This window comes from Aulonocara stuartgranti (assembly GCF_965226115.1).
Source record: "Aulonocara stuartgranti genome assembly, chromosome: 3".
NCBI classification, from domain to species: Eukaryota; Metazoa; Chordata; class Actinopteri; order Cichliformes; family Cichlidae; genus Aulonocara; species Aulonocara stuartgranti.
This window is the reverse complement of record NC_138941.1, coordinates 44552034-44573015: the sequence shown is the minus strand read 5'-3', so window position 1 is coordinate 44573015 and position 20982 is coordinate 44552034. Positions and strand designations below refer to the sequence as shown.

Genomic DNA, 20982 nt, shown 5'->3' with positions numbered 1-20982 from the left:
GACAGACTTTTAATTAGTTTGAAAGTCTGATGCTTAGCCCTGTCCACGTTTTCCGCCACTGAAAAATTCAAAAACCAGTCTTATTTGTTATCATCTATCGTCCACCTGGGCCTTACACAGAGTTTCTGTCTGATTTCTCAGACTTTATATCTAATTTAGTTCTGAGCTCAGATAAAATAATTATTGTGGGTGATTTTAACATCCATGTAGATGCTAAAAATGGCAGCTTCAACATGGCATTTAATCTTTTATTAGACTTAATTGGCGTCTCTCAAAATGTAAAAGAACCCACCCACCACTTTAATCACACTCTAGATCTTGTTTTAACATATGGCATAGAAACTGAACATTTAACAGTGTTTCCTGAAAACCCTCTCCTGTCTGATCATTTCCTGATAACATTTACATTTATGATAATTGATTACACAGCAGTGGAGAGTAGACTTTATCACAATAGATGTCTTTCTGAAAGTGCTGTAACTAAGTTTATGAATGTAATCCATCTTCAATGCCCTGTACTAACATAGAGCAGAGAAGCTATCTGAACGCTACCCCAACAGAGGTCGATTATCTTGTTAATAATTTTACTGCTTCACTACATACGTCTCTGGAGACTGTAGCTCCTGTTAAAAACAATTATTCAAATTAGAAGTATTTGACTCTCCTGTATAACTCTCAAATGTGCACCTTAAAGCAGAGATGAAATGGCGTGTCACAAATTTATAAGATTATTACTTAGCATGAAAAATTCATTTGCTGCTTTTTTTTTTTCTTTCTTTCCTTTGGCCTGTCCCGTTTGGTTCTTTAGCTGTCAGAATTACTGTCCGAAGGCCAAAGAAGATGCCCAACGGATTTACTTTACCAAGTGGATCATCACAACCTTGCCGTATTGGTCCAATTGATTTACCTTTGTTATTATTATTTATTTATTTTATTTTATTTTCAGTTGTTACAGATGGGACAGATATATATATATATATTAGGGGTGCAACGATATTCGTATCAATATTGAACCGTTCGATACAGTGCTTTCGGTTCGGTACGCATATGTATCGAACAATACAACATTTGTAATTTATTTTATCAACTTTCCTTCTGACGATGCTGTCTGTGTTGAGCGCTCAGTGAATCTGCGTTCGACTACTCCGCCTAGGCTGCACTGTCGAGCGCAGATCCACTGAGCGCTCAACACAGACAGCATAGTCAGAAGGAAGAGCGCAGGGCAAGCTAGCAAGACAGAAGTTAAGCTCTCCTTGCAACATGGACCTCCCCCACTCTCATTCAGATCTGGCGTTTGAAATTATTTTGGTTTTCATGTGACGTATGACCCTGAAGGTAAGCGAGTCATGGACTAAAGTAAAACAGTATGTTGGATGTGCCACGCAATGCTCAATTACATGGGTGGGAGCTAGTGTGTTAGCGCAGTTAGCTCGTTAACGTGTTGGCCGTCTAGCCCCATGCACGGGGTGATCGGTGGTAGCTCGTTAACGGAGATTTGCCGTGTTGTGGCGTTAAGGTCATTTCAACGAGATTAACCTGAAAGCACTAGTGGGAACACAACGAATATGACTGCACATTTACGCCGACATCATCCTAGTGCAAAGACAAAAACAACAAGCATGCTACTAACTTTAGCCGAGTCATTTAGACAGCTGTTAGCACATGATTCTCCTTATGCTGCTGAGAATATAGCCCAGAAGAAGCGGATAGTATAGCTTTTATTTTGGAAAGAGACATTTCTCTGTAATAAACTCTCTTTTCCAAAGATGAGTGATTCCTCAATCAGATACAGGGCTTGCAATATCGCTAGCCCGAAGTCCTGGGGCTAGCGATTTTTTTCAGTCGGGCTACCAAAATCTATCTCTTCCCTGCCCGTCGGGCTATTGTAGGAAGGAAAAATATATGTCAATGCTTTTGCATTCTTTCAGAAATGTAGATGGGTAATTATGTCATTGGCATCGGTGAGCCACTGTCAATATGTGACATATTGAAATCGCGTTTGAATTTGTGCTTGTTTTTTTGCTTTCACTTTGCAATCCTGCGAACTGTGTATAGAGAGCGACAGCACTGATCTGTGAGTGATGATAATTTGCGCACCAATTCCTCTGACATCGTTTTATTAATCGTTAGCTTACTATGCAAACATGACAAGTGAAATCTCCCGCAGCAAGCTTAAACATGTGAGAGGTTGATCGCGCAGAGAATCGCTGAGCTTATGTGAGTGCGTGTGTAAAAGCAGCAGGATATATATTTCAGTTCTGCTGAGCCAAATAAGACAGGTCAGGGTGAAGAAGTGACAGCCAAAGAAAAGCTTACCACAAAACGGAGAAGTTATGACAAATCAGACTATAAGGCAAAAAGAAAGTGCAGCTTTATGGTTTCATGGACAAAAGAATTTCTGTGGCTGCAATATGACGAGCTAAATAACCAGGGCTGCACATAAGTGGTCCGCAGGTGCGCATTCGCTGTCAAAATAAAAAACATGCACAAGGGTTAGGGTTAAATTTAAAAACTGTACTTTTGAGTTAAAATATATATTTATAATTTTAATAAATGACAAATTAAAAAGGCATGAACATTTTATTTTGTATCGAAAAAATATCGAACCGTGACACCAAAGTATCGAACCGAACCGAACCGTGAATTTTGTGTATCGTTGCACCCCTAATATATATATATTGTTGTGATGTGGCACTGAATTAGTGTAATACACTGGGTAAGCTCTGTATGTGATTATTTGTGGAATACACAGTTTGAAATTATTCAGCACAAAGTGAATAACCACAATGGTGTTATCTTCCATTTTTGATCATTCTTTATTATTCATCAGATTTGTTAATCATTGTAACAACTGCACATCATTTACACGCATTTATGCTTTTTCTTATTTACTTATTTGTCTTGTGTGATTTTTTTTTCTCCTTTATTGTCAGGACATCGTTTTAGAGTATCAAAAATATTGTTTCTGTAGATTTCATTGCACTAACATAGGATTTACTGGCAGTAAAAAGTGAGGACATTCTCTTGGTTTCCTCGTACAAGCACTGCAGGGCAGTGGAGGCCACAGGTCAGAGTATCCAGCCAGGCTATGTACAGAGCACTGGGGCAGTCGCCGTGCGGCACAGGAAGACTCCTAAAAGAATTCAATTATAACAAAAAAAAAAAAAAAAGATTATTGAATTACAATCAACATAAAAAAATGGCAAAATAAATTAAAAATAACCTTGCTTGGGGACTTTTTTTGCAGCAACTACAGAAATACACTTCTTCTATTTTTATTTTTTTTTATTTATTCTTTTTATAAACACACTGTATTTTGTGGTTTAGCATTAAAATAAATGAAGTACCATAAAAAAAATAGACTGTTCTTGTTTTGTATTTGAAATCTTACATTCTAAAGAACAAAGTGGTTTGGCATAAAATTATCTTTTTTTTCTTTTCTTTTTTGTTTTAATTGTAACTGTACACTACGAGTCAAACGTTTTAGAACACCACAGTTTTTTTATTATGCAGTTTAATTGTACTCTGAAATGAAAGCATAGAAACAAATCAGCAACTACAGTTAAAAACGAAACAACTTTTGACCAATAGTGTGTGTGTGTGTGTGTGTGTGTGTGTGTGTGTGTGTGTGTGTGTATATATATATATGAATACACACACACACACACACACACACGTATATATATAATTTCCAATATCTATTAGGCAGAGTGGGTTGAGATCCTAATAATGCCTTTTACTGTCCCTTGTGTATTTAAAAATATTTATTAAATATTAGATCTTATTATTATCATGTTTGTTATAGCTAAAATATGCAATTTATGTTTTAAAATTTTTAAACATATACTATAATGGTAAACAGATGTAAAGTCATTTAGTTCCTGAAGGTTGCATTGCTGAATCCATTACAATTATCCCCTTTTATTTTTGATCTGCATTTTCATATTATATATTATACACCACATTATAGTATAATACAAACCATCTAGGGAATGTTAAATGGTGTATGCATGTATAATAAAACTGCCTAAATTCTGGGACTAAATATACACCAAAACAATGGCAGCATATACGATGTTATAGATAATAGACAGTTTTAACAAATTTGCACCAAAAAAGGCTCTGAATTTCACCGGTAATAAAAACAGTCGACTTACACAAGCACGAGGGTGGTATTTTGTGAATTCCTCCGGATGATTTCATTCAGCCTTACTTTTCTCTCAGACTGTAAATAAATTTTTTTTTTTTAATTAATTTGGTGGACAATCATATGCATGTCATCTCCTCCTTTAGTCAGAAATGAGGTACAGAGAGACAGACCTTAAGTCTAAAAGCTTCAAACTGTTTGTCAGATATTTTCCATGGTTCCTTCTTTTTTAGTTCCTGAACCGAGACATCTTCCTGCTGTTCGTCATATAGCCTGTAGGGCGCAACAGTCTCCAAAAACCTATTCATACTGCAAGGCATCAAAAAGACACAAATGAGTTTGCTGGCAAGGAAAGAAACACCCTGCTAGAATTAAACATGCTCTAAATAATTTTACTTCCAGTGTTCTATTACAGTTAATTCAACATCATGTTTAAAAATATCTTTTTCACTAAATAAAAATGGGACTCATAATTGAAACGTTAAGGTGAAATTCCATGCCTGTCGTTTGTTTATGGGGTTAAAAGCTTCACAGAGTTTTGTAAAAGTGTATATTTTGTCTTATTTGAAAAAGATGGTAAGATTTTCATACTTTTTGGGTTGGGGACTCCTCTCAGTGTCTGTCATGACGACAACATCAGTAACATTGATACGGAATCTCTTCAGCAGGGCCATCATTCTGAAAGAAATCAAAAACAACCTTAAAGCACTTCAGATTCTGAAAATCAAACACCATGTCATATAACCTGAAACATTCCTAAACATTTTCACCCCAATCTGAACAGCATGCAGGGAAACGCTCTTTCAGTCCTGGTGCTATTTCAAATTTGATCGCCGACTGTGTGTTGTACATCTAAAATATACAGTTTTAAACTTTTCTAAAGGAAAAAATTATATCAATTTAATCAATACATTATTTAACAATAAAGAAATAGATCACAAATAAAAACTTACTGGAAGAATGTTTACCTCCACGCCTTTCAATTTCAATTTATCTATGAATAAGGGTTTTCAAAAATACAAATATTGTCAATTCAAATACCAAAACAGAGGATAACATAGAATAAACCTACGCATCACGGCTTTCCATCATGTTTTCTTCATCTCCCAAAATGAATACCCTAATCTTACAGCTTCGCCAGCATTTTCTCCTGGTGAGCAGGTAAGGCACCAGTAGAATTAGTCCTAGAGAAGAGCAAGATAGCGGTGGTTTATTTTATAGTCAACATGATAGGTGAAGATTCAGTTTTGACTAAAGCCAATATTGGCACTAAAATTATATCTATCAACTATCCATCCACCAGTCTAAGTTGAAATGTTGAGACCTCCTTGTCTTTGGCTACTGACTGATCTAGGTGTTTCCAGATTAGCTCACAGACCAACTCATCCTTTGATTCACATTCACAATGTGTCCAAGAGACATCATAGTTAGATGACCAAAGTAAGTGGTCAGAATCCCAAACTGGTGGCCCGGAATTCTGACCAGATACCCAATCCACACACTTTTATATCAACTCAGTGTTTCAACTAAGTGTTACACACATATTAATAAATTGTCATGTAACCCGTGTGCCATGTTTCACCTCCATCATCAGCTATCCAATAGACATCGATAGTCTTTGTTCCCCCAGCATTCTTAAACACAGTCTTGACCTGATCGCTTTTGCTGTTTTCAGAAATGTCATTAGCTGCAAAAAGCAATAGATATGTGTTATCATAAAGATTACTCCATATTCGTACTTAAGAAGCAGTAATTATAATGTATATTTGTATTAGAAGTGCTTACCAGAGTTTTTCTCAGGAAGCTGATGGTCATTGCTTTCAATGGCTTCATCAGGCTCAAAGCCTTGGTTTTCTAACGTTAAAAAATAAATTATATATATAAATTATACATATATACGTTTGGGAATTGATGCCTAAAAGAATTCTAGGCCATGTATCCAACCTTTAAAATCAGCATGGTCATTGATGTCCAGCCCATCCATCATCCTCAAGATACACAAACAGTAGTTGGCATCAAATGTATCACTGAAGAACAGTAAAAGAGAGTGTGTGAGCAACAGAAATACTTTTAAGGACTCTTTACAACAAAAACAAAAAAAAAAGTGTAGCATTCATTTCAGTGTTAAGTAGAAGGTGTCATAATATTGTATGGTACTTTCGATATGCTAAAAATGCACACCACACTTTTAAAAGAATCGTTAAAAGGCTTTTTATGAATTTTAGACCAAATCATTAAGTTGACCCTTAAGACCACGGTGTATGTAAGCCAAATTTTCATGGATGGTAACGTGACCCCACCCTACCTATCTATGAATAACGTTTTTCAAAAATACAGATATTGTCAATTCAAATACCAAAACAGAGGTTAAAATAGAATAAACCTACACATCACGGCTTTCCTTCATGTTTTCTTCATCTCCCAAAATGAATACCATAACAACACCATAACGTTTTTTTCAGAATTGATTCAAAGATGTAATCTTTGATGTTTACAATAGAATGATGCTCACACACACAGAATATGAAAAAAATGATAAGCTTACTATATAGTGTGGATATAATCATCAATGCTTGTAGGAGAACTTTCCATCCAGTTTGACTTGAAGCCAATGACCAGCGTGTTAGGCTTTAGCTTGCCGAGACCAGAAGCCTTGAATTAAAATAATAATAATAATAATAGTAATAATAATAATAATAAGAAGCTGTCAGAAACAGCCAAAAGTTTTAGGGATTTCAGGCATTTTACATTTTAAGTTAAACTGAGTTAAACTCTTGGATATCTATATTGAAAATGTCAAAAAACTTTACAATATTTTCAAGATAGTGGAATTTTAAAATGACACCATAAATAAGATGCAGGAAAAACACATAAATCCACCCCTAAACAAGAATATAAATTATAGCATTTCTTTTTAAACAGACCATTTAAACACAACCCTTTGCTTCACTTGTATTATAGTACTGAAATGTTTGATAACATTTTATAGTTTAAAAAAGGAATGATATGCCATGTGTCACGGTTCTGGGTCAGTGTTGACCCAGCATTTTGAGTTTCTTATATTTTGGTCTATTTTTGCATTATGGATTGTTTTCTGATGTTCTGGTGCTTTGTTTATTATTATCATTATAGATCTGTTTCAGTTATTCTTGGTGAGGTATCAGTTCTTAGGTTTTGGGTTCTCATGTGTATTGCAGTTTCTGTTCAGTGTCTAGTCTGTCTCTGTGTCGTGTCTGCATCTTTAGTGGTTTCTTGTTTCCTGTCTTTTTGTGAAAGTCTTTGTCTTATGTTAGTGTGTGCAGCTTAGCTCCCCCGTCTCGTTAGCCCTGATCTCCCCCAGCTGTGTCTCCCTTCTGTTACCCATTCCCTGATTACCACCCTGTGTATATTAGCCCTGTGTTGTCCTCAACCCAGTGTCGCGTTGTACCCTCAGATTATGCCTGTGCGGTTTTTTTTGGTTTCTGTATTCATGGCACTTCACGTTTGGTTTTCATGTCAGCAATAAAGCTGAGGTTTTGATTTACAATTCTGTGTTCCAGTCCTGCGCTTGGGTCCTCCTCTCCACCTGCCCGCACACAGAGCCCTGACACCATGATTACAAACCAAAAGCTGATTTGTAAGTAGAATGCCATTCTTGACACATCCACATAGGTATTTGTGTCTTCTGCAACTCAATGAGAAACCTTTAATTTTTCAGGCTAAATAGAGCCACTCACATGCTGATAAAAACGGTTTAACATTATCTAACATTATGAGACTCATACAGTATAACTTGTAAGAAGCCATTATTCATTTTCTAGTTTCTTTTGGGTAGTGAGCAACAATTGTCAAATAGAGGACCTACCTGCATCAGATATCGAACTCCATCTCTGAGGGTGTTAGCTGTAAACTGAGTGTAAAACGAGCGAACTTTCCTCTTGTTTAGCCATTTAACATACTGATCTGTGGAATCCTGAAACTGGGTCTGCTTGTCTGGCTCCTGGAAAAGGCAATTTCAACCTTCCATGAAAAGCAGAAGGAACTGAGCATGTGCAATTAAAAAAAAAAAAAAATTCTAACAAAAAGCCATTGTCAGGACTTTTAATAAGTGGATACAAAAATGTCAATCAGTTGAATTTATAACTTATAAATAAACATGAAACAAAGAAACTCACCATTATAATGTTTCCACAGATCATAAGGCTTACTTGCTTAGTGAAGCAGCCAACAAAATCCACCAGTGCAGGGCGCTGTTTTGGAGGTCCAGTCATGACAAGGCACTGTGGTCTAATAAAAGGACATCAGAGAACAAAGATAATGTCCGGGAGTTACTGTCTATTTGAATTATCCTAATGTTTAATTGAGATATGTGATCAGCACTTGTTGATATGTCCTTCTTTCACCATTCTGCATATGTTAGCAGGATTTATTTTGACAGTTTTTTTTTTTTTTAAATAAAACAATGATCACACAAATACTCTTTGAAAACAGAACACATGAAATAAAAAAACAGACAAATGCATTTTAACGTTTAAGATCCCTCACCTAAAATTCTTGACATGGTCCTTCACATCAGTAAGAGACACAGAGAATGACAAAGCCATGTTGTATGAACTTGCCTGTATTGAAGAGCCCCAATTTACATCTGTTGATGTAATAAAAAACATTATGCAAACGGATGCAGTATAAATGAAAGGTAATACAGTGCATTTCACTTGTCCATCTGAGACATGTTTCTTGTTAAAGCAACATTGACTTCCAACCTATGCTTGATTTTGACTCACTTGGTTTCTTTAAGTATGTAATGTATATAAACAGGAGGGAGATGACGAACCAGGTGACTAGAGCAGCCCACCAGGTAAACGCAAACATCAGAGCAAAAGATGCCATTGCTCCATACAAAGCTGTCCATTTGTTATAGTATTTAAATGCTGGCCTCCATCCTTTAAGAGATGACAAGAGAAGGACAGTTAGATCTGAGCATAATGCAAACGTTCTGATTTTAGATCTCTAGAACTGTGTCCAGTACAGCATGCAAAAAAACCCTGAAATATAAACCCCTCTTTTTGCCCTCCCTAAGCATAAGCACAAAAAATATTGAAGTGATGCTCAAAGGAATATATCTTCACATTATTTCTTATCAGCTTGTTAAGTATCACCTATCTTAGACATCACTTTTGACCTGGTGAAATAGTTAATTTCTTGTTTAGTGAATAGGCATGAGCTTTTATCAAGTCTTAGTGCAGTGCGATAGTTGAGTACATAACTTACCAGGGGAGTTGACAATTGATGCATGAAAGCAGCTTAGGTTTATGAGACAATAGGAACACAGGAAGAAGTTGGAGATAATGGGTGCAATGATATTTAGTTGAGCTGTAATAATACAAAAGGGGAAAAAACGATCAGCACATATATGAAACAATATTTCAAATAACAGTAGGAGGACAGTTCTGAATTACACTCACCAACTAGAATGATGGCCACAGCAATGAGGTAGGTGAGTATATAGCCCCGAAGTGGTTCATTATTTTTGCCATAACCCTTTCCAAAGAATGAAATATACGGGTATACATTGTCTTTGCACAGACACTGAGGGATGAAATAAAATACAAACATCATTTCTTTAACAATAATAACTTTACTACATTTACAGATGACTATATTACATGTTTCATTGTTTTGCTGCTTATTCTAGTTGGGATATAGGAATTTGCACCAAAAAAATTAAGTTTTTTTTCTTTTTTGCAGAACCTTGCTGAAGCAATGCTGGAGAGACGGAAATCTGATTTATTTCTAATAATCATCGGTTCTCTGACATCTGTGTCAAAAAGGCAACCAGTTGTGTAAAGGTATGTGGAAAAAAGTATGTGGCTTCTTTGTCATTAAGGTCACCATCTGTTCCAGGAAGGTGATAACAAACAATGTGCTTCCCCATGTGACTGACAAGTCACGAGCCCATGAGGTAGCAGTGTCCCGTAGTTTTTCTGTTAAATTAATTCAGGTTGAATTAAAACAAAATAAAAGCTAAGATGAATGTGGCTAAGAACTGAGTTCCATCTCAAATGCTATGATCATCTTTATAAATACTATGGCAGAAATAGTAGAACTGTGAAAGCTAGTGTCAGATGTTTGTCTATCACTGTTCGACTCTGCAAAATTAATACTTTATGCTGCACAAGCTGAAAATTTGGTTAAGACAATCCATATTTTATTGTCTAAAAAATAAAACATATGGTTCAGTCATTGTGATGTATCTTTTTTTTCAGGTGGTTCTCACCTGAAAAATTTTAGGGGCAGAAACAAGAAATCCAAGAGCAGAAGACAAGGTGGCTGCAAAGACACCAGCAACAATGAGGTAATATGAACCAGATATCAGGCCCATTACCTGTAGAAAAGTTTCAAAATGAAATTGTTAAAAACTGGAATAATGTATTCAAAACAACACATTTAATATAAATGCTCACAAAAATAAACAGTACAGTTTAAATAAGCAATAAATAAGCACTTTTTAAATAGAACCAGCATTACAAGAGACAGTTCCAGAAAAGAAACACTAAACGAACAAAAGACAACATATAAGGAAATTAAAAAAGATTACAAAAAAAGACCATGAAAGAGTCAAGGGCAATTTTATAGTGAGAATAAGAATAACTTAAAAGTAGATACTAATAAGGCAAGCTAGATTTCATTATGCAGCTCATTCTAGAACCAAAGAAGCCAAAATACAGTTTCTAAGTATGTGAAAGCTGCACACTGTTTGATAAGGGCAAAGAAGGCGAACTATATATTCTGGCGCTAGGAAATGACAATTTAAAAAGTAACAAGTAATCAATTTTAGTAAATCAATTTTAAATCTTGAAAGTAGTGGACAGTCAGTACAAATTCCTTAAAAACAATGTAACATGTTCATTTTAATTGATTCTTCTAATGAACCTCGATACATCATTTTATTTAATTTATAGTCAATTCAATGCTTTTGGGTTAACCTGTTAAAAGATCATTACAATAATAGAAGACATGAAAGCATGGTAATCTCAATATGTTTCAAACTCAGATCTTTAGATCCAAAGGTGAGATGAGAATCGAAAACCATCCATGGGATTATTTTACGTGTAAATATTAAAAATAACTTAAGACCTGATCCAACCTTTCACAACCAATAACAATGTTTATTTTACCTAAATAAATAAAAAAACTGGTTAAAATTTCAATGAACATAAATGCTATTTATCTCTTAGCTGACCAGTACCTGCGAGTAGTTTGCCAAACCCTGTGAACAAGCCTGTGACTGGACGCAGGTTGTGAAGTTCCAGCCCAGTTTACATGCTGGTCCCAAACAGCCACTTGTGCTGTTTCCAGTCATGAGGTCAGTCATATTTCCAGAGGCATCCCTCACTGTACTTGCGCCTGCAGTCAATTTTAGTTTCAGAACAGAGTTAAAAAACAGTTTCATAGTGTCTGACCTTTTTCTCACGGGTGGTTTCAACAAGAAAAAAAATGCCTGTATACCACAGAATCTGAATGAAGCTTTAAAGTTTAGATTCCAGCCATGTCTAATGCAAAGAAAAAAAGGAAACTGAGTAATTACCAGAAGTGATAACAATCACAACGTAGCTGAGAGTGGTGCAAAATATGGCCATTAGGGTGCCTTTGGGGATAGCAGTAGAAGGGTCCTACAAAAGAAAATATTTTTAGAGTCATCACTCACATATAAACCTTAGTGGGTTCAGTGGAAGAACCATCTTGCTTTCTTGATGCTTGTCATACTTTGAGGTCTCCAGAGATGTTGGCTCCAGACAGGATGCCAGTGCATGCAGGAAAGAAAATTGCAAACTGACGGAAAAAGTTGCCATCAGGACCTCTCCAGCTTGGTGTGAGGTTTTCTATGAATATATCCCCTGTAGAAGATACAAGATATTAGCTTAAATAGTATTAAACTTTAAATTATTAAAAACATGTCCCTATTGTAAACACATATGATGTTTGGGACAAATAAATATTTTTCGTTGAGTAACCCCACATGAGCAACAAATGTTCCTCAGTGTAAAATCGAAAATTGATCTAAAGTGCAGTTGCACATTCCACACTTTGATTCAAAGTAACAGAACACCATAGTGTTTGACAAAATGTAATATTACGTATGTTAAAACAGTCATGTTTGGTACTTCTTTGCAGATCCCTTGCAAACAAGGAGTATTCGAAGTCTACAATTTATGTAAAATAGCAGTTGCTGAGAATCTTCTCTGGTGAAAACTGCAGCCACCTTCAACTTGTACTTGTTTCAGTTGTTTGCCCTTTTAGATTTCTTCTCCAGCATATGAAAGGCACACTCAGTTGCGTCAGGATTTTGTAAAGTAGCTGAAAGTTTGCTCTTTCAGCTATTACTTCCAATAATTAATTCATGTCAATCCTATAACGTGTTCAATATTGTCAGTGACAGTCCAGAATAACTGACATCAGAGAATGAAGATTAGTGCATTAGAACTGGTAGGCAGAACTTATTAGAAGTACTGATAACTAAAGTAATTTAATCAAAATGATTTTTTCAAAGATACATTTTGGAAAATAGATTGTTGTGAGAAGAATAAACCTACTGTCATATCCAAAGAAGCCCTGTGACTTCTTCAGTAGGGTGGGAGGTATCAGTGTTCCCACAAGGTAATCAACGAAGGAAGCCATGAGAACTATGAAGAAAAAAATCTGAGCCTACGAGAGTGAAAGTGAAAAAAGAATATAGAGGGATAATTGAAACAGGTGTAATGAAGAGTAAACATTAATAAGAAACAACAATATTTGTAACCCATGTCCAGCAAACAAAGTGAAATGTGTTTGGGTCTGCTTACCTTGGCTTCCCAGTCCATTCCACCGAACGTAATGAACAAAAGAATTGTCACCGTGACCACACCAATAATACGGACATCATTGAGCGAATCCACCATTATGGTACCATAGCTCTAAAAAAAATCAACAAGTTATTAACAGGAATATGAAAGTATAAAGATTTAGAATGCATTATTTTACAAGATGTGGTTACCTATTTATTATTATTATTATTATTATTATTAGTTATATTATTATTTGTTTACCCTCATCAGATCGCGTACAACCTCTGAAAAGCCAACAGTATGGAGCGCAACAGCCAAAGCATTGGCAAGGGAAAAGATCAACCCAATTGATGCTCCTAGTTCAGGACCGAGTGTGCGAGAGATCATGAAATATGTCCCACCTAAATATTTAAAAATAAGCAGAAACAAGGCTGTTAAAGTGAAAAAAAAATCACGCTCTCTAATATGTCATTGGACAGCCTTTAGCTTTGATACACCTTTCATTCTAACATAACTTTGATAAGCTTATGGAATATCATTTTTATGTCCACAAATATTTTTTTATTTGTTACCATCTTCTTATGATTATGGGAGAATCAAACAGCTACATAAAGTATTCGGTATTTTCCAAATATTCTCAATGGGGTTAGATTTATCAATCAGCTGACTTCATTTTTTGAGCATCAGTATGAAAAATTAATCTAAGAAAACTCTGGCTAATGATACAGGCATGTGCCGTGACTCTGTTTTGTCTTTTTACTCTTTTATTTTTTTTACTTTACCTCTCTTTTAGTGATGTGCCCATCACTCTTGAAAACACTAAATCTAAATTTACATCACATCAAATTATGCTTTCTAGCAAACGCATATTTACTCTTCAGGTTTTTAAAAAAATATATATATCATTGATGAGGCTTTCTTTCTTGAGTTTTCTGTTTTTCACATTCTGACTGTGGAAAAGCACTTATTTTCAATATCCAACATAACTGTGATATTTTAAAATGATTATATTTAACCAAACATTTGAATTATCTAAGTTTATCATTATTTAAGAAATATTACACCCAAATAACAAATGGATTTTCCTTTTTCTTTATTTGATGCAGAACAATAATTTGAACTTTTTGAAATGGATTAATATCTTGACCAACAGATATATTATTTCTCAAAGATGCAAAAACTTCCTAGTTAGAGACCAGAATTGGCTGGTTTCCAATTTTATTTTACTTGAGCTACTTTGGACGAGAGCATTTGAAGAAAACCATTCACCGTCCACTGAATTGCCTTAATTGGAAACAAGCGACAAATCAATCTGCTTAGTTTTAGTCCCAAGCCCAGATAATGTGGAGGGTTGTATAAGGAAGGGCATCTGGCATAAAACCTTTTCCATTTAAATTTGTAGTTCAAATGGGATAAGTATTCTAGAATAGAATGTTAAGGGCAAATCTCACCAAAAAAGAGAGCTCACTGATATGATGGAATGGGGGATACTAAAAATATTGTGTTTGAATGGGGACCAGGAAGAAGGGAAGCAACGCCAGGAGCATTGGAGCTGTTCTATGATAATGTTGATGTGAAGATAAATGTAGTGAGAATACTCCTAAAGGAAACATTTCTTAAAAGTGTTATAGAGATAAAGAGAGTGTCAGACAGGATTGTGGGTTTGAAGCTGGAAATTCAAGGGATGATTTTAAAAGGCAAGATTGAGCGGCGTCCTCTCACACGTACACTTGTGTCATTCCATTTTAAAATCATTTATTCAATTTGTGATTTTAGGAGTTTTTAGTTTGAATGCTAAGTGTATATACATAATACACAGTTAATAATAAAGTTATTAAGATGCAATATTCAAATAAATAAATTAAAAATTTAACCCAACTGAAAATTTCCATTTTTACAGACTTAATGGCGATTTTTCAACAGGAATCCAGAGTATTCATACTTTCAGATTACTTCAGACGGTTTGTTTGGAATTATTAAATTGCACATGGGCTCACCTGATTTCACTCTCCCATTGGTTGCGATGGCAGAGATTGAGAGGGCAGTTGTTGTGGTCACTGACACAGCCAGCGCTATGATAACCAAGCCCAACACTAAAAAAAGAAACAAGTTAGGACTCAGTATTATAATATTATGATCATGGAGGTCTTTAATTATTATATCAAAGTCCTGTTTAAAGGGCTTGAATAAGAATGTTTTACATGTAGTGTATCAATTTTCTTGTCTACAGATCTTATACAATTCTGTTATTATGATACATTTTGTATTTATTTTGTCATATATCCACAAAAATGGGCTAGGTAAGTACTCTCAACGTATATAAATTTGTTTTATTTATTGATTTTTTACATTTCTCATGCCAATAGTATGAAGTACCTTCTGCAGGATGAAAAGGAACAAATTTTAATCAAGGTGAGTATTTTATTCAACCCCAAATTATCATTCTCTGTTTGATTGTATATCTACTATCAAGAATTAACAGCCTAAATCAATGTTATATATACCAGAGTTGGCAGCAGAAAGCAGGAATGAAAAGGACCCAATATGCTGAACAATGAATGAATGTTGTCTCACCAATGCCTGCTTGAGAGGTAATCCATGTTAGCCGGAGAAAGAGGATGACACCCCAGATATTCAGCATGCAGCGCATCTGTGATAAAAAGAAAAGAAAATAAATGTCTTTTTTGTTTTGTTTTAATTGTTCCTTTTTTTAGTTAGTCTTCTATCCATTTGTATGTTGTAGACTTAAATACACAAAAGCTTTGTTCACCCAGACTGCAATAAACCAGCCAAATCTAGTAGGCGGTTTCCCTGGAGGACCTTGGGGTTCTTCATTTTCATCCTCTGCGGCGGCATCATCTGCGGCAGCCTTTTCTGCTTCCACTTCCTAAAACAATAATAAATAATTTAGAAAATAGATCTGCTAGTTTTCTGAATAGAAATATAATAAAATGTCAGTTTTTGATTAAACTAGTTGCAAAGTTAAAAAAACACAACAGTGAGATCTTTTTTCCACAGGTGGAAATCTCACCTCAAATGTTTTGCGCAGAACATCAAGGGAAGGTCTGATTTTGATCTCTTGGTGGGGCAGTGTATTTGCATAATAATCTAACTGTGGTGCCATGTCTATGGTGTTATAGATAGAAGTTTTTCGCAGCTCCATGTCCTTCTGTCCTGATTCGCTTTTTGTTCCAGTGGAAAAAAAGAAAGAAAAAGTTAATAAATAATGAAACCATAACTGTTTGAAACTGCATTTCCTTCAGTGATTGCTAGATTTTCTTTCTTTTTTTATTTATTAATTTACTTTGTTTATGTTTACATATTTAACAGATTATAGATTAGCTAGTTGAAGTAGGATCAGTGTGATATAATAGTATCATGTAAGACTTACAAGTGAGAGAATAAATAAAGAAAAAAATCTAGCGTTTAACAAACCTTGACATGCCTGAGATGGTGGAGTTTGGATTTATACTGCTATCAAAATGGTGTGAGGAGTACCTGGGAGGTCCTTCTTCAGGATTTGCCTGGTGAATACCTGGGCCTGACCCTGTAATCTTAGACTTGAGCTGCCCCATTGATAGTCTCACTTATGCCTGTTGGAGATTATGGAAGAAAAGATGAATGAGAAAGACTGATTCATTTTTATTTATTTATTTATTTATTTATTTTGCACAGACAAAAATATTTTAATGAAATTGAAATCTTGGAGAAAGACTTTTGTTTAAATCATGTAAGTATAATGTAATAATGTCTAATGAAGATATCTAAAAAAAAAAAAACCCAAAAGAACAAGCAAAAAACAATACTTACAGTTTTCCCCTGATAAAAGAATCAACAGGTCAAAAATGTCCCTTTGTTCATCTCATAGCTCAGCTTTTATACTCTGCATGAAATAGGTGGGATATGTGACATCCCCTCCCTCTGTTCTGAAAAAGAAATCTACGCAATTTGCTTTACAGGAAGTGTGACATCTAACAAAAACAAAAGATCTATTTATAATATTGGTAGGAAATAAAAGAGAAAACAAAAATATGTAGTCATGTTTCTCACCAACATTTGAAATATAAACATAAATGAATGATTATTTTTATTTTATTTAAGTTTAACATGAGTAATACCTGACCAACCTGAATCACCCTACAGTTTTTCAGAATTGTTGGGACCTCATGAGCTAGCAGTGTTTCCAGCTTCAATCAAAATTGAAGCTATTAACAGTTTGGTATTCTTTCCTTGCCTGTAATTCATAAATATACAACATTTTCTTGCATACACTACTGACTTTGTGATTAAGAGCTGCCTGAGTGTTTTAAAATTGAAACAAAATTTTGGCAGCATGGCCTTCACTGTGGCAGTGCAATGCTATAGTTGACCCTGCTTTGATTTCTTGTGCAATCAGCATTCTCATAAGGTCATTGTGCCCTTGTCAAAAATTATTTGTTACAACCACAAGCAAGAATAAGGTAGGTAGATGTATATCGGGACCTAATCTAAAATGAGATATCAATATAAAGCGACTGTTGCTGTAATTTGGTGCTATATAAATAAAATTGAAATGAATTGAACAAATCCTTACCAAAGATTCCTCTTAGTCCAAAATATGAATTATGTGCTGCTCGTGTGTCTAATATTTCCCTAGGTTGAATTGTTTTTTGAGGACTTTAATTTGCACATTTGACATTACATTACTAACACTTTATTTTCCACATAGCAGAAAAAACATGTCCCATTGCCCTTGCATCCTGACCATCTTTTATTTGAGAGGAAAAATCGGGGGTTCATATATCTTTTGTTGGAATTAATAAACATTGTTTGACACTAATGTCAATAGTTTCATCACGAACGTCCGAAAAATCTAAAAACCTTCAAGGCAGGTGCTTTTAAATACTAGTCTAGCCTTATTTTTCACAGGGATTTCTCAAGATGATCCTGCGCTGCTTAAACAACTTTCAGATACAAGCACTGAAGAGGTAAATCGGTGACTGATAGTGCTGCTGTCATGGTGTGCTGTGCGCAGACAGGAGAAGAGGACCCAAACACTGGACTCACAGTGAACGAAGAGAGGCAGCTTTATTGTGCTGTGGCAGAAACTCCAAACATAAACTCACAAGAACAAACCTAAACTGAAAACATGAGGCTAATAAAACATTAGAAAAACCTGAAAACGAGGGACCACGGAAGCAAAACACACAGCTCATTAAGGGTAAGACGCAACGCTGAACATGGAGGACACGCACTATAAAGACACAGGCAAGATCATGAGGGAATGAGGAAGAGGTGGGAACACAGCCGGGAGAAATTAGACCTAATGAGACAGGAAGCGAAACTGGAAACACTGACATAAGACATGAACCTTCAAAATAAAACAGGAAATCCACAGACTGAACACAGAGACACAACTCCGACAAAGAATCACATTATTGTTTCTAGGATTAATTTTAAAGTTATTCTTTATTATTAAATCACTTTAGTAACATAAAGTGTTTCTATTGCACTGCAACTATTTTCACTTTTATTTGTTGTTATCTTCATGTATATTAATCTTTCTTTATTAACATATAATTATTGTTCGCTTCAGGAGACAAGTACCATCTTCTGTGACAAACACTAGAATTTTGTTGTATACCTTTTTTCCCTTCAAGCTGTGGATCAGGAAACAGCTGTGACCAGTTCTTCCATGTAATTTGTGAGCAACCGATTTAGGGAGTCATTGATTTGCTTTTGCTTTAGTAGTGGAATGCATTTTTTTAATGTGCTCAGTTTGGGATCAACAACATGTTGAAAAATTAAGTTGTTGCCAATCTTAATTTCTAGATGGTATTGGATACTGTTGGTAATTCGGAATAACTTTTTTTTTCTCCCTGTTTACCTTATGTTTATCTTCTTGACTGCCATACTTCCATTAAACCATTTCTTGTGAAGCTTCAGCAAACAGCACGTGTTAAATAATGGCGTTGTGTCATATTTTAATATTTAAGGACGAACTGCACACCATAAGATATGCCAAGTCTTCAGCTAAGACCCAGCTGAGTCATATTATTTGATGCATCTCAAACTGTATCCCATCTGTGGCATTTTATGTAGACTCAGCTAAAAAAATGTAATTGAACTGTCATGGTCTGTGGCCCTGTGTCTGAGGAGTGTGTGTGATGCCCTGGTGGCCACACCCCCGGGCTGGGCCATCACCTGCACACCTGCTTTCCATTCTGGACAATTACCTGCGCTGACGGATGCTCCACGCCTGTCCGTCAATCACCCCTCAGTGGTTACGATCCAGCATTCGCGTCTGCAACCTGCCTGTCCTCCTGCTTGCTCGGATCACCCTCAGATTTTTTTTTATCTTATCACATCTTAGATTCGCTTTATAAAATTCATTATGAAACAGTGATTCATCTTTCAGGAATTGCACCCAAACAAGAATGTCCTGGACTGTTAGAATTATTTTTTTTCAGGTTCATCAGCATCTTTTTAAAGGACAAATTTGTACAATTAACAATTGAAGAGAGACAGACCTTTATAATATTTAAAAATGTAGGTGTTCCCTACAGAGAAACTGCAAAGAAAGTCAAAAATTTAAATTACGTTAAAAAAAAATCAGGAAGTGAGAATCAATTGAAACAGGAATTTAGAATCTCTTAATTCATGTAGACAGTTTACCCAATTTAACATAAACCAAGAGCACAAGCAATGCCAGAGATACCTTTCCTTTGAGATTACATCTAACTTTCATGCTATTTGTATAAAGACTAAAAATACGCTAAACGTTAGTCCTTGTTGTGAAAACGCCATCGTATGAATGACACATTTTCCATAACGGGGGAAAATGCACACTGCATTGCACTGACATGGCAATACATTTTCATGAACAAAGGTCATCCTATCAGTCAAGGAGATTTTTTTGTGGGTGCAGTTCCTCAAAAGATGAATCACTGTTTCATTATGTAATGCACACAGTGCAAAAATCATCCAATTCCAGTTTGTATTTTTGGTTCAAGAATATATATATATATATATACACAGGATAACAGTTATTATTAATAATAATAAAAAAGATAATAATAATAACAAAAATGTCACCTCCAGTACTGGTTTGATCAGAAGGAACTTTCTATGTAAAAGCCAAGAGCATTTCCAGTTAGTGTTTTTAAAAAGTATTGTTCAAAAGGACAGAGGATGGTTATTTGATCTCCTTGTTGTTGTTTAATCATTAACCCTGACCTTCAGTAAGAAATGTGACACCTGCTATTCTTTAGATGTTGTTCTAGATTCTTTTGTGACCTTGTAGATAAATCATCAATGCACTCTTAGAGTAATTTTGATTGGCTACAGCTGCCAATCAAGGCAAGTTCTCAGGCAAATTATAGATATGAAAATGACCAACAAAAAAGCAAACTGGGAGCAGTCAGGTATAATATTTTTTTTTCAAAAGAAAAGTGAACAGAATACAATTAACAGATTAAGAACAGTTTAGCTATCGGCAGCTGTTAAAGACAGCAAGCCAGTGATAGCTGTGACACTATGTCTATCCAAATAGATGTATGGCTATTAATTTCAGATACAGTCAGAGAGAGCGAAGCAGCAGCAGCTCCCTCCCCAATGTTGCCTAGATGTGCCTAAGGTGAGCTCATTTGATTTTTATTGAAGGTGGAACATGAACAGTTCATTACTGGCCACCATTATGAGGAAAATATAGTTCCTGTTTTAAATCAAATTCAAAAGAGAAAAAAGAAAATCAAAAGAGAGAGATATGTCTCAAGAAGGGAAAGGGGTCCCCACAGAAACCGCTTATGTGCAGATTTTTTCTTTAACTTTAAAAAGTTAAAACTTTAGAGATAGAGATACATGTGTCAACTTAAGTAAAAGTGAAAGTGAAAAAAACAGCCTCTGAAATGTACTCCAAGTAAAAAAAAAGTAGCTCCTTAAAAGTATTTTTACCATTTGTTTTTAAGCACATGTATGTGAAACTTGTGCTATATTAATATAAAAACAAAACAATTTTAGTATACAAGAATACAAATGTTATTTAAATCTGGA

General features: G+C 35.2%; 1 protein-coding gene and 1 long non-coding RNA gene across 7 annotated transcripts; one reads left to right on the top strand and one right to left on the bottom strand.

Annotated features, from left to right (window-relative positions):
• Positions 1-990: 990 nt before the first annotated feature.
• LOC309701974 lies at positions 991-15545 on the top strand. Of its 3 annotated transcripts, none has more exons than XR_014275323.1 (6): positions 991-1335; positions 7687-7763; positions 9875-9975; positions 10393-10481; positions 15318-15363; positions 15459-15545. It is a non-coding gene; the product is annotated as an uncharacterized lncRNA (long non-coding RNA). The 3 variants fall into 3 exon arrangements; XR_014275325.1 differs by lacking the exon at positions 991-1335 and adding an exon at positions 7576-7589; XR_014275324.1 differs by lacking the exon at positions 991-1335 and having other exon boundaries at positions 7085-7763.
• Positions 2813-17331, bottom strand: LOC309701951 (solute carrier family 12 member 3-like). 4 transcript variants are annotated; one of them, XM_082526302.1, is made up of 28 exons: positions 16762-17331; positions 16387-16544; positions 15983-16133; positions 15722-15838; positions 15526-15601; positions 14949-15044; positions 13213-13352; positions 12970-13080; positions 12721-12832; positions 11894-12024; positions 11715-11799; positions 11376-11533; positions 10404-10511; positions 9592-9715; positions 9398-9499; positions 8911-9069; positions 8672-8771; positions 8302-8413; positions 7992-8126; positions 6693-6799; positions 6092-6174; positions 5933-6001; positions 5730-5834; positions 5220-5331; positions 4739-4825; positions 4321-4456; positions 4158-4225; positions 2813-3133 (listed from the first exon to the last, which is right to left on the bottom strand). In XM_082526302.1, the coding sequence occupies exons 2-28, from the start codon at positions 16524-16526 to the stop codon at positions 2995-2997; spliced, it is 3063 nt and encodes a 1020-aa protein (XP_082382428.1). In that variant the 5' UTR covers positions 16527-16544; positions 16762-17331; the 3' UTR covers positions 2813-2994. The 4 variants fall into 4 exon arrangements, with proteins under 4 accessions (XP_082382428.1, XP_082382427.1, XP_082382429.1 ...); XM_082526301.1 differs by lacking the exon at positions 16762-17331 and having other exon boundaries at positions 16387-16755; XM_082526303.1 differs by lacking the exon at positions 16762-17331 and having other exon boundaries at positions 7992-8123; positions 16387-16755.
• Positions 17332-20982: the final 3651 nt, after the last annotated feature.

Coding starts and splice junctions, on each gene's coding strand:
- LOC309701951 (XM_082526302.1), bottom strand. CDS start 16,526: ATGGGGCAGCTCAAGTCTAAGATTACAGGGTCAGGCCCAGGTATTCAC. Junction 15,839..15,982: donor TTCTGCGCAAAACATTTGAG/GTGAGATTTCCA, acceptor TTATTGTTTTAG/GAAGTGGAAGCAGAAAAGGC. Junction 13,353..14,948: donor CAATGGGAGAGTGAAATCAG/GTGAGCCCATGT, acceptor TTAAATATTTAG/GTGGGACATATTTCATGATC.